A 12,930-nucleotide genomic window follows, 5' to 3' on the forward strand; every position below is an offset into this window, starting at 1 on the left:
CCCATAACAAATTATTGAATGGCTCTACCTGCCCCAAGTGTGGGGCAGGTAGAGCCAAGGAAGGACCTTTACTAAAATCATTGTAAAAACCATAAGCATTACTTTACAGGTTTTTTCTTTGATGCATTGCTGCTAAACATTGTGGGGTACATTAATCGCAAATCTTTGTGAGAATAGTTTCGATAGTTTAAAAAATAACTTAAAAAATAGAAAATGTGGCTCAACCTCCCCCCACCTTCCCCTATGGCTGGGGAATTTTTAGTATAAAAACATGTTGTCCTCACAAAAATAAGAAATAAGGCAACTTTCTTGTGAACAGTTAGTGAAAACATCCAATTTCCTTTTGTTTGTGAATGCGTTTCTTGGTACAATTGAACTTAAAATTTTTTCTTAGATGTTCTTAATTAAGAATAGGTAAATGCATTATGGGATATGCATGTTTAAAAGCGTTTGATTTTAAACACATTTTTAGACAGTTTGATTTTTTGCCTTAGGTAACAAATTGTAATTGTCGACCATAACAATATTGTAGTAGCAGGTAGGTTTTTTACCGCATAAACACTGATCAAGAGGAAGCAGAAAACATTCCTATGACCGAGCGAGTTAGTCTCAGCTGCTGAGCTCTCATCCACTTGCAATGTTTGTGAGCCTGTTTATTTTTGGAAATATGGATTCATCATCTTTAAATGTGTTTTCTACTCCAGTAGGTATATGTCAAATTCCATCAAGTTTCTGTTGTGTACTTTTGCGCTTAAGTGTGCTTTTAGCACACACTAAAACCATAACTGCCACGAACAACTTTTATCGTATTTACTAGGTAAATCAGACACGCTGATTCCGATTTTGTAATCAAAATAAAGATTAGGCCACTAACTTTCAGAGTAATGAAGGCTTTTTTACAGCGTTTTAACATCGGTCTTGAAAACAACACGATCAGCACAACAAGCTCCGCCCATAAATACGTGACGTAACCTAGCTTTTTAGTAACAGAAGTTACGTAGGGATGTTTAGACCGATTTAGAATAATAGAGATGGGTGTTTTAAAATCCATTAATATCTAAATTCAGCCTTAAAAATAATATCAGTCTTTTCAGAAAGGTAGATAAGCTATTTAGCATTGCATATTTAAAAAGCGCGATAACAACGCTAGCTGGTGATAAAACTGCGCTTTTTGAGCTCATTTTTCTCGGCGTTCAGCCCATTTAAACGTCATGTAACAAGCTGCGGGCAATTTTAAATAGTTTATATACCTTTCATAAAAAACTGAAATTATTTTACAGGCTGGATTTAGATAATAATGGGTTTTAAGACACCCATCTCTATTATTCTAAATCGGACTAAACATTCCTAACTTCCGTTTCTGAAAAAGCTAGGTTTCGTCACATATTTATGGGCAGAGCTTGTAATGCCGATTGTATTGTTTTCGAGACGGATATTGAAACGCTTTAAAAACCCTAAATGACTTTGAAGGTTAGTGGACTAATCTTTATTTTGAGTACAAAATCGGAATCAGCGTGTCTGATTTACCTAGTAAATACGATAAAAGTTGTTCGTGACAGTTATGGTTTAAAGGTTGACTTGCAACAAAATTCACATTACAGTTATTTGGTATCAAAAGATTCACCATGTCTTACTCTGCTGTGTTGTCGGTGCAAAATATGTGGAAATGTGATTACAAGCTCTTAAAAGCTCAAAAACAAGCAGTTGATCGCAGCCATCACGAAACCGCCGTAGATCGGAATCAGTTTATTTCTCTGACGTAGTCATTACATTTGGTTATTGGCCAACAAAAGGCCCAATATAAAACTTCCCGTAGCATTAGTCTATGACAAACACTTCGGATTTTACTGAAGACCCCCGTATCAAATATAGATGCTCGCTACTTTACAGTTTTGTTTCGGCTTGGTCTAATCGTCTAGTCGTAATCTGATCATGTGACCCATACTTCTTGAATAATTTCTGCAGCACTTTTCGATTCTCACAGAAGACCAACAGGCTTGTCATGTTTATCAGACAATGATATGTACTCCTTCGAGTTAAGGTTAAAAAATTAAACGAATTTTCATGGTAGGTTATAAGATATCAGTGCTGAAAGTGACAGCATTACAATGACGATAAAATAGACGCGTAAGAACAATAGACATGGTTTTATTGAATGCGTGAAATATATTTGTGAAAATATTTTGACGAATGAAGTTGCGTGAAAGTGTAAACAGAAGCCATCTTGTACAACTACATTCCATTTGAGCCATTTTGGAAAGAGATTCCAATCTATGGCGGTCTCGTGATGACGGCGATTAACTGTTCGCTTTTGAGAGCTTGTAATCACATTTCCACATATTTTGCACCTACAGCATCGCAGAGTAAAACATGGTGAATCTTTTGATATCAAATAACTGTAATGTGCATTTTATGGCAAGTCAACCTTTAAGCATTAAAGCATGCTTTCTTTTTCCTGGTATGCTATGTGTCAAACAATTCAGGGTTCACCCTGAATTGTTTAGCTAGTGAGTATGACATTATTTATGTTAAAGGTTGACTTGCAACAAAATTCACATTGCAGTTATTTGGTATCAAAAGGTTCACCATGTCTTACTCTGCTGTGTTGTAGGTGCAAAATATTTGGAAATGTGATTACAAGCTCTTAAAAGCTCAAAAACGAACAGTTAAAATGCCGTAGATTGGAAAGGGACAATAGACATTGTTTTATTGAATGCGTGAAGTATGTTTGTCAAAATATTTCGATGAATGAGGTTGCATGAAAGTGTAAACAGAAGCCATCGTATTCAACTATGTCCCATTTGAGCCATTTTGGAAAGAGATTCTAATCTACAGCAGTTTCGTGATGGCTGCGATTAACTGTTCGTTGTTGAGCTTTTAAGAGCTTGTAATCACATTTCCACATATTTTGCATCTACAACACCGCAGAGTAAGACATGGTGAATCTTTTGATACCAAATAACTGCAATGTGAATTTTGTTGCAAGTCAACCTTTAACATGCATATTGGCTGGCTCAGTATCATAGTAATTTTCTTATACATATTGTTATAACAATCGCCTTTTGCGCCTTTGCTGTGAGTTGATATATATTTTATTTTTTCAGGAATTGCATTCTTTAGAAGAATTATTTACGATTGGTCAAGTATTGCCGTGTACATGCATTGATGAAGCTAGCGGTAATCTGCCACTCCAACTCTCCATCAACCCGGCAGTTCTTCACAAAAACCTTTCTTCTCAGTCTCTCCGTGAAGACTTGGTGAGCTCTGCATTCCTCCTCAGTGTCTTGTCAGCCTTTACTGCGAGCTGCTTGAAGCGATCTGATATCACATTCGCTACAACCTTTTGTTTTCATATTTAGGTTTTATATGGCTCTGTGAGCAGCATAGAAGATCATGGAATTCACATAGACATCGGTATACCTAACATAGCAGCTTTTATGCCCACAGCTGTGTCGACAGGTCAGTATATTCTTCACCATCGATGAACCAACAGAGATCTCCTCATCAGTATTTTCAAGTTCACAGGAACTTGAAAAGCTGACTTGCTATTTTCAACGAAAGTAAATCAGACACGCTGATTCCGATTTTGTACTCAAAATAAAGATTGGTCCACTAACTTCCAGAGTATTGAAGGCGTTTTTACAGCGTTTTTATATCGGTCTCGAAAACAATACAATCGGCATAACAAGCTCCGCCCATAAATATGTGACGTAACCTAGCTTTTTCAGGAACGGAAGTTAGGGATGTTTAGTCCGATTTAGAATAATAGAGATGGATGTTTTAAAACCCATTCTTAAATAAATCCAGCCTGTAAAGTAATCTCAGTCTTTTATGAAAGGTATATAAACTATTTAGAATTGCTCGTAGCTTGTTACATGTTGTTTAAATGGGCTGAACGTCGAGAAAAATGAGCTCAAAAAAGCGCGATTTTATCACAAGCTAGCGTTGTTATCGCGCTTTTTTGAGCTCATTTTTAAATATGCAATGTAAAATAGCTTATTTACCTTTCAGAAAAGACTGAGATTATTTTTAAGACTGAATTTAGGTAATAATGGATTGTAAAACACCCATCTCTATTATTCTAGATCGGTCTAAACATTCCTAAATTCCGTTCCTAAAAAGCTAGGCTACGTCACGTATTTATGGGCGGAGCTTGTTGTGCCGATTGTGTTGTTTTCGAGACAGATATTAAAAGGCTGTAAAAAAGCCTTCAATACTTTGAAAGTTAGTGGATCAATCTTTATTTGGAGTACAAAATTGGAATCAGCATGTCTGATTTACCTAGTAAATACGATAAAAGTTGTACGTGACAGTTATGGTTTAAGAGATTTCATTCATGTCCCAGAGTGAACTAGTACTTTTTGCAGGTGTTATTTGATGTTACGCTAACACTGCACAAAATCCTTTTGTTTTTCAGCTCAAACAATGACAAACCTAACTGGTCTGCCGACATTGGGATGCCCTGTTACAGCCCTTAAAATTACACCACCCTTAAATTCGATTTTTGTGTGAGATTCTTGGATACATTATTTATATATCTTTATAACAACAGTTTTAACAATGGATGACATGCTAGAACTGTGGTTATTTTTAAGATTTATATGTTGGTATGGTGAGACGATTCCGCGTGACAGAATCAGACATCATTGGTTTGGCATCGGGAGAATCTCGGACAATCAGAGTCACCATGCAGACCGAAGAAGATAAAAATGAGGTTAGTCCAAGCTTCTAAATTATTTTGAGTCTGTGAGTCATCACATCTGACTTGCACACGGTATGTTTTAGCGCATAAGATTGTTCTCGATGTTTTTGTATGGATTATGCGTCTACTTGTACACCTCGGGCAGTCTTATATTGCAGCATGCTTGGACCGACAAGAATGTGCAGTTTAATTCAGTTTTGCCTGGTATGCTGGTCGCTGGTAAGATACAATCGCGCAAGACTGAGGGTCTCGTAGTGCAGCTTGGTCAGCTCAAAGGCTATGCGCATGTATCCCACCTTAGTCGGCACGTTAAAGATTATTCCACAGGAAAGGTGAGTAATACTATAACTTGCCTCTCCTGCGGTTTTAGGTACATTTCTGTAAGCTGTTCATCATAACAGCACTGTTCAAATGACAGTCGATATTATCTCACCTCTTAGCCCTCTGTGCTGGAAGCGCAAACACTGTTAGCGATGTTGTAGGTCAACTTCAGAGTTCTCTGTGTCAATGATACGACAAAGTACATTCACCTCACAGAGTTATCCTCTCTTGTGGATCACATGGAGAGAGAAACGGAAGGTCCTCTCAGTATTCCTATCGGAGAACCAATTACAGTAATTGTTAAGAAGATCGTGGATAAGTATGCTTTTGTAATGACTGAGGAAGGCTCGACCTCCTACATGGGTGTAAGTAACCGACATCTTCTGTCAACCCACAGCAGGTGCTCTTCATAAATTTTTTTAAGTGAAATATTATAGTATCCTTTTAGCAAAGGAGTTATCTACTAATCTTTTGAGTGATTCATGTTTAATTCATCTCGGTTACTGACCACCTTCCCTTAGTTTGACATTTGTGCCAATAAGATGTCAGCTGAACTTTTTCTGTAGGATTTGTCAATGTTAACCCCAACTACACACGGTATACTTAACTGTTGAGTAATACCTATTCACTCATGTGGTTCAAGCTATAACATGAGTGCAGAATAATTGACAGAATTTACAATAATCTGTCAACAGCTATTTTAACATTTTCACACAGTAGCTTGTATCTGCCAAGGAACAGTATTTACGGTGTTGGGAGTTGTCATTTCATCAAGAATTGTTGGCAGGCAATTTCTTTCACTTTATAAGAGACCAATTGTTCCAATATTTGGATTTAAGAGCTAAAAGTGTCATACATTTGTGAAGATGATTGAAAACAAGCAGCTTTATATTAATTCAGAGTAATTTAGTGATAAAATGTGTATTAATTACTCAGTATTCCAACTGTTGCATTGGATATGGTCTATATTTCTTAAATATGAGTCAATGAATGAACTTATATTACTGATCATATCAAAGAGTCTATGATACTAGGCCAGCTTTGTTGAGCTAACAATTAAAGAATTCATGTTGAGGTTTGACTATATTTGGATGTTCCATTATGTAGGCTAATATAAACAATTTCACTATTAGTTGTGTAACTGGATGGTCATTACCTTTAATTCCAATGTTTTTTCTCACATCAAAAAATGAAAATATTGTATAGCGCTATCAATTGTAAAGCGATGTCTCAATTCCATCTAAATCCAAGACTGTCTAACTTCAGGTATCACTGCTGCCAGAAAAGATGAGAAGCGGCTCATCGAAATTGAAAGATGTCAAACTGAAGTGTTTCTGGTTCGGTTGGGATTACTTGGAGAAGAGACCTATCTTTTCAACTATCCAGTAGGCAATTGCTATATGTTGCTTTGTTGTCACTCATGCTGTGAATGGCTTCATCTTCGTTCTTATCAAATGCGATGAGCAAACTATTTGTGCAATTCAGCCAATAGTCACCCTAACTGCACTGTAATGGTGTTTGTGATGGTATTTCTAGATGATTTTAAATTCCTTTTTTAAATCATGCTATATTTAGACTGTTGCCTATTTAATTTTCTTTTGCGCAATCAGTTTTAATGTTGAAAATTTAAACCATAAATGGAGGTATTCCATTTGAATCATTAGTCTTTTATATACAATTAATAAATGTTGGACTTGATGTTGGATATCAGAAAGATTGATCTCAGGGAAGTACATAGATGTAATAAGAAGCAAAAATGAGATGAATGTGTGGTAAAACGCTCATAAAAGATAATGGCTATAAAGGAATGGCAATAAAAAAAGAATGGCTATAAAAATAATGGCCGTATTAAGAAATGGCCTTAAGTCACTATTATCAAATACCGATCTTATTTTATGTGCTCTTTGAATAAGTATGCAATTTCGTAATACATACATATATCTTATAACAATGAATTGGATGCTTATGAGATTCAAATAGTAAACCACTAAATTGATTTAGCGATCATATCTTGGGTGTAGTGAGCATTTGTGGCAAGTATGTTTTATCAGTGGTAACTGTGACCCTCAACTTGTGCCATATTTCTAACGGCTAATAAAGCCTGCTTTCCAAATAGAACGGTTTGAAGCTTCAACTTGTTTAAAACTAACAACTAACAAGTTAACACACTTTTCAGTTGGAACATCTGTTTCTACAATTACTGTTAATAACTGCGACTAACTACCTTAGAGATAAGTGTTTACTAATAAGTATATTGGTAACTTTTTAAACACAGGCGCAAGATAAAAAAGAGTGTGCTACCCACATTGGTGCCAGGGGCTGAGGTTGAGGGCAGGCTCGTTAGCATGGGCTCAGAGGGAGCTAAGGTCTCTCTGGCTAGTGGCCTCCATGCCTTCATACAGAATATGCACCTTACTGAAGTGCCACTTAAAAATCCTGAGAAAAAGCTGAAAGTAGGCCAAAAACTTCACTGCCGGGTGAGTGTATCGCTCAGTACCTACTCCCTTCACCAGTCAACAGTGCGATGTATTTTACACCCAGTCATCATGCTAAGTAACAATTCCAGGTTTGCTTGTGTCTGCCAGAAATATCTAACCTTCAAGGATTGGATTAGAACTATGAGCTTAGAGATATGCACCTTCACAGATAGAGCATATGGGTCTCACCATCAGTTATGCTTTGCTGTGAATGAATCACTGACTGAGAACAAGTGATCTGTTAAAGTTAGTTAGTAGTAACCTTTACTTTCTTCTGGTTGCTTTTACAGATTTTGTCAGTGAACAGGTCTACGAAGAGAGTGAGACTGACAGCCAAGCCTTCGTTAGTTGGTTCAACACTTCCTGTTATAGCCGATCTTGAGTCAGTAAAGGTCGGCTCTCTTCTGCAAGGTGTTATAGTAAAGATCACTACAGGGGCCCTCGTCTCATTCTACAACAACGTTGTGGTACTCTTTGTGCCTATATTTCGGTTCCTGTGCTTAATTAATCGTCAGGCATTTTTTTAAATGACTCATCGTCTATATTGTTCGTTCACATTCATCTATATATTTCTAGGGGTTTGTGCACTCTTCCCAGTTGGCTAAAGAGGAAATAGAGAAGCCTGCAGACGTATTCTACGTTGGCCAATCTGTAACTTGCCGAGTGCTAAGTTGTGACCCTCAGCGAGACAAGTTGGCTCTCTCCTTTGTATTAGATGAGGACAAACCTCGTGGCAGCAAGAGGAAGTCGGAAGCTATGGAAACTGGAGAGTTAAAGCGGGTCAAAGCTGCGAGACCAGCAATGACTGTTGGTCAGGTAGGTCGCATCCTTCCTGCACTGTTGTTGATGTAGTTATTTCACTATTTTATATGTGCACTATCAGCAAGTTGTTTACACTTGTGGAAAAACAGAGTTTCCACCAGTAGAGACATTTATTGTCTCATTTATTGTCTTCTCTCCATGAGGAATTGTTCGATAGCGATTACTCTTATATAGTCAAACATTCACATATGAGACTAATTCATTCATAGACCTTCCTCCTGTGATAAGACCCTTGCATGTTTGAACAAGGATTCCTATACAAATATAATGCGATCTGTTTAATTAATTTCACAGCCCATGAAACCTGCGAAATCTCTTATAAATACTGTAGGTAATTATACATAACATTGAAACTATTGCGTTATATATGACTATGTAAAGACTGAAATGTATGAAAAATTGCTAAATTGATAGTAATATTAGTAATAGTCAAGAAAAAGAGATTACCATTAACTTTTACTATGGCACTGTATTTTTTCAACCATTGCTTTATAGTGGGGTTGTATTAAAGGTGACATTCAAATTGATGGTGGCAGTTCATTTTGCAACTAACTGGTCAGAATTTTGGGTGGATAAATTTTACGGGCGAAGTGATGCTAACATGGCTTATACTTTGCACTCTCCTTCGGGCAGAGCGACATTACTGCTGTCGACCTCAGCATTTTCTCTAAACAGTTTTTCATATACGTTGAAGTGTCAGACCTAGTTAAACAAGGAACTACTTTGACTAAAACATATTAGTCGGATATAGTTACATGTATTACTTATTTCAATGGTGTTGTATTCACAGTTTTAAGAAAAAATTGTAAAGCTTTGGAGTTGAAAAATGAACCTCGATACACCGGAACAATGGCTGGTATTACATCCGTAAGCTGTTCCTCAAGAGTATTTTCATCGTTCACCAAAATGTTTTAAAGTCTTCAGATTAGGTTGTAAACCACCATATGGGCAAATCTAAAGACAATGGATAGGATTTAGACCTTAGTGACTTCTAATCAGAGTGTAGTTAGTATGATTATGACAATCGATCGATCTTCTCGGGCACACTGTTACTAAACCCATGGCAATCACTACGGCAGCAATGAAAGAATCAATAGTTCTTAATGTAACCGAGTCATTATCACGATTTTGTGGACAATTTTCTACTAATAAATTTCTATTATGGGTTCGTAAAGATCAAAAAACGAGGCGGCCAAATAGATGTGGCATTCAATTAAAGGGTGGCGCTGTATTTTTTAACTTCCCTATAGTGGCAGTCAAAAAAAGGTGACATTAAAATAAAAGGTGGCGTTGTATTTTTCGAATAGCTCGTCAGAATTTTGGGGTAATAAATTTGACCCATTTATAGGTGAAGCGAACACCCCCTATATTTTGCACCCTCCTACGAGTGGAGCGACAGTAACTCTTTGGGATACAAGAACTCTATAACTTACCTCCAACTTGTCGTGGATCTTTAAATAAATATGCATTGGAAAGCTGAGAAGTGTCTCTACCAGTTGATATTTATTTGCAATTAACCTATGATGATCTTTCAGCCTGCGTTGCGATTTGTTGGAGCTTTCAATTTTTGATTTCATTCTAAATTTGAAAGCATATTTTTATTTTATAACTATATTTAATAAGGTTGTATAAAAGCTCATTGTACTCATTAATATGTTTGCTACAGTTTGCAGCCAAAAACTGGCTTTTGATGTGCAATAGAACAGGAATTATGAGCATCGATCTATAGAAAGCTGAGTTTAGATAAGGCAATGATGCTATTAAACAATATGCTATAAATCTGCAAATTTATGAGTTTTTTAATAATAATCTATCAAATGCAACAAATATATATTAAAGAACAAGTGGTATAAGCAAATCATATTTATAATACATGCAGTAACAAAAAATTGACATTTTTAAACAAAAATGTTTAAATCGTTTGCTTGGCCAGTTGCATTCTGATTGTTGCTTTCGTGTAGACCCATCTCATCTTCTGGTTGTTCAATACCTCCACAGTGTCTTCTGACATCAACTCTTCTGCACTGCTGAACTAGTCAGTATTAGCATTTAAACAATTTTTTAGCAGAGCAAAACTTACGCGCTGCCACTTAAAATGCTTGCAAATAAAGATAATCTTTTAGCCACTTGTAATCTTGCACGCTAAGCAGAAGTTTCATCCTCGAAATAGTTTTAATAACGGTATCTGATTTTACAATTGATCGACGCTTGTAACTCCTCTAGTGCACATAAAAAGCTAGTTTTAGCTGCAAACTGTAGCAGACATATCAATGAGTGCAATGATCTTTTATGCAACATTGTTAAATACAGATATGAAATCAAAATGTCTTCAAATTTAGAATGAAATAAAAATTGAAAGCTCTAACAAATTGCAGAGCAGGACACAGGCTAAAATATCATCATAAGTTAATTGCAAGCAATAGATATCAACTGGTAGAGATATTTCTCAGTTTGTCAATGCATATTCAGTCAGAGATCTTGACAAGTCGGAGGTAAGTTAGCAAATTTATTGCATCCAAAAGGTTAATATCGCTCTACCGAAAAAAAGAGGGCAACATATAGGCGACATTCGTTTCGCCTGTAATAAGGCTAATTGTGTCTTACCAAAATTCTGACCAGCCATTTGAAAAATACACCGCTATCCTCTATTTGAACGCTGCCTCCAATTGACTGCCACCATAGAGGAAGGGTTGAAAAATAGATCACCATGACATTCAATTAAAGGTTTTACGGTATGTTTCAACAGATATATCAGCACCATTTTCTTGAGATCCACAATCAAGCATTTGCATGCTTGCTCCACCCACGATATACCCATTGACCATTTGCTACTGGTTTCAACATGCTCTAAGTGTAGTAGCTCCGATCAAAGATTATGTTTGTTAGATTTTATTAGACTTGAAAATGTAACAAAGAGCATTAAATTCCAAGCTCAAAGTAACTGAACTGAAAGGCGTTAATTCTTCAACAAGTTTTTAAAAATTTCAACAAGTAAGAAAGTTTCATGAATAAAAACAACACATTAGCCGTGACTTAACCAAAGCGTGTGTCTAAGCTATTTCTGATAGATGCCATAGATTTTAGCAGTTTTGCCTTTTATCTTTTTGTTACAAAGTACATTGAGTCGACCACGCCTTATTTAATAGCCATTGTTTAACCAAAACATATTGTTGACTTGCTCTTTATTTCAACACGCTTCTGTACTAGCATCTCTGGCATTTGTCTTCATCCGGAGACAATGCCCAAGTTGTTAAGATGTTTGGCATTAAAGTGGTCATTACCTTAGCTATTACAATGTGTTTACGCTTTGTAGATTATTTTGTCAACTTTCATCTCGCTATGCAGTCATTTGTTTAATCACCAAAATATGCCAAGATTTTTTTTCTGTTGGTTTATAGAATGTTGTTTATGTTAATACTTGCAGGTAGTTGCTGATTGGTCAGTTGTGTCAGTCAAGAGCAAGGGGTCCAATGTGGTCTCCAAGGAGGGTCACTTCGCATTCCTTCCACACACTCAACTCTCTGATATGCCTGGTCTCTCTGATATAATCACGAGCTCAGTGCGTCCAGGGACCACTTTCGATTCCCTTGTATGCATTACAGCCAACAGCTCTCACTATGTATCCTCGAGAACCCCACTTCATCCATAAATATGTCTGCTGTATTTAATCTACTCCATCACTCATGTACTTGCAACAACTTTGCTTTTCATGTCTAAAGTTATTTTTATTGCAAGAAAACAAAACTTTGCCAGCGTGTTGCTCTGTGTTTTTGTTATGACTAGTTTAAAAATGTAGCAAGCCCTGTTAGTACCATTGGGTGTAACCTTGGTATGTTGGAGTTGTCAATCCTTAACAGATAGCAACAGCAGGTGAGCAACCAGGCCTTATTCAAATATTACGCTGCTAAAGATGGGCTGGGCAAGAGCTGGGAAAATTTAAAGGTTAGTGTTTACCTTGCATAGTAGTTTTTCCTAAACTCCTCTGAACATTGTATCGAACTCTAAAACTGTTTCTTAATTGAATACCTTTATTTATGGTTTTTTTTGGTTTTAAACTTGTTTAACTGTTTCATCTTTTGGATCAATGTATTGTATTGTTTGTACTGATTATTGTTTTATCCTTTTTCTTAGATAGATGCCATATACCCGGGATTTGTCCTCTCCCAAACGGAACATGGACTATTCGTCAGTCTTGGCAATGAGTTGATAGGTCTCTGCCCTGAAAGGGTATCTACATTGTTTTCTCTTGGTTTCTTCTCAAAATGCATAGTTTTCAAATCACCATCACCAAATCACCGCTCATCTTGTTCAGGAGTTGTCTTCTGTCAGAAAATTAAAGATACTGTTTGATGAAAGCAGGATGTTTGAAGTTGCTCTGAAAAAACAGCAACGTCTTATGTTTATTAGAGGATCCAAACTAAATTCTGTTGCATTTACATATGTATGTGGATTCAGAACGATGTTGAGAGACTTCATTGCTTTTGTAAATGCTTCCATTTACAGCTTTACTCATCGAGTTACATACAGTTCGATTGTTTAACCCTTTTTCTCAACTTTTACTTACCGCTCTGCGTGACTTAGCAGACCAATGCTAATACCGAGCAGATA

At 36.5% G+C, this 12,930-nt stretch overlaps 1 protein-coding gene across 1 annotated transcript in view; it reads left to right on the plus strand.

The window, feature by feature from the left end:
* LOC137392720 (protein RRP5 homolog) overlaps positions 1–12,930 on the plus strand; it is an 85,825-nt gene that overhangs the window by 24,105 nt on the left and 48,790 nt on the right. The window contains exons 4-15 of the mRNA XM_068079034.1: positions 3,105–3,257; positions 3,360–3,459; positions 4,596–4,714; positions 4,861–5,034; positions 5,185–5,388; positions 6,290–6,408; positions 7,299–7,500; positions 7,791–7,967; positions 8,077–8,316; positions 11,747–11,941; positions 12,190–12,268; positions 12,458–12,549. Of these exons, the coding sequence (XP_067935135.1) occupies positions 3,105–3,257; positions 3,360–3,459; positions 4,596–4,714; positions 4,861–5,034; positions 5,185–5,388; positions 6,290–6,408; positions 7,299–7,500; positions 7,791–7,967; positions 8,077–8,316; positions 11,747–11,941; positions 12,190–12,268; positions 12,458–12,549 (1,854 nt within the window). The remainder of the gene's footprint in view (positions 1–3,104; positions 3,258–3,359; positions 3,460–4,595; positions 4,715–4,860; positions 5,035–5,184; positions 5,389–6,289; positions 6,409–7,298; positions 7,501–7,790; positions 7,968–8,076; positions 8,317–11,746; positions 11,942–12,189; positions 12,269–12,457; positions 12,550–12,930) is intronic.

Source organism: Watersipora subatra, chromosome 4 (assembly GCF_963576615.1).
Source record: "Watersipora subatra chromosome 4, tzWatSuba1.1, whole genome shotgun sequence".
NCBI lineage: Eukaryota > Metazoa > Bryozoa > Gymnolaemata > Cheilostomatida > Watersiporidae > Watersipora > Watersipora subatra.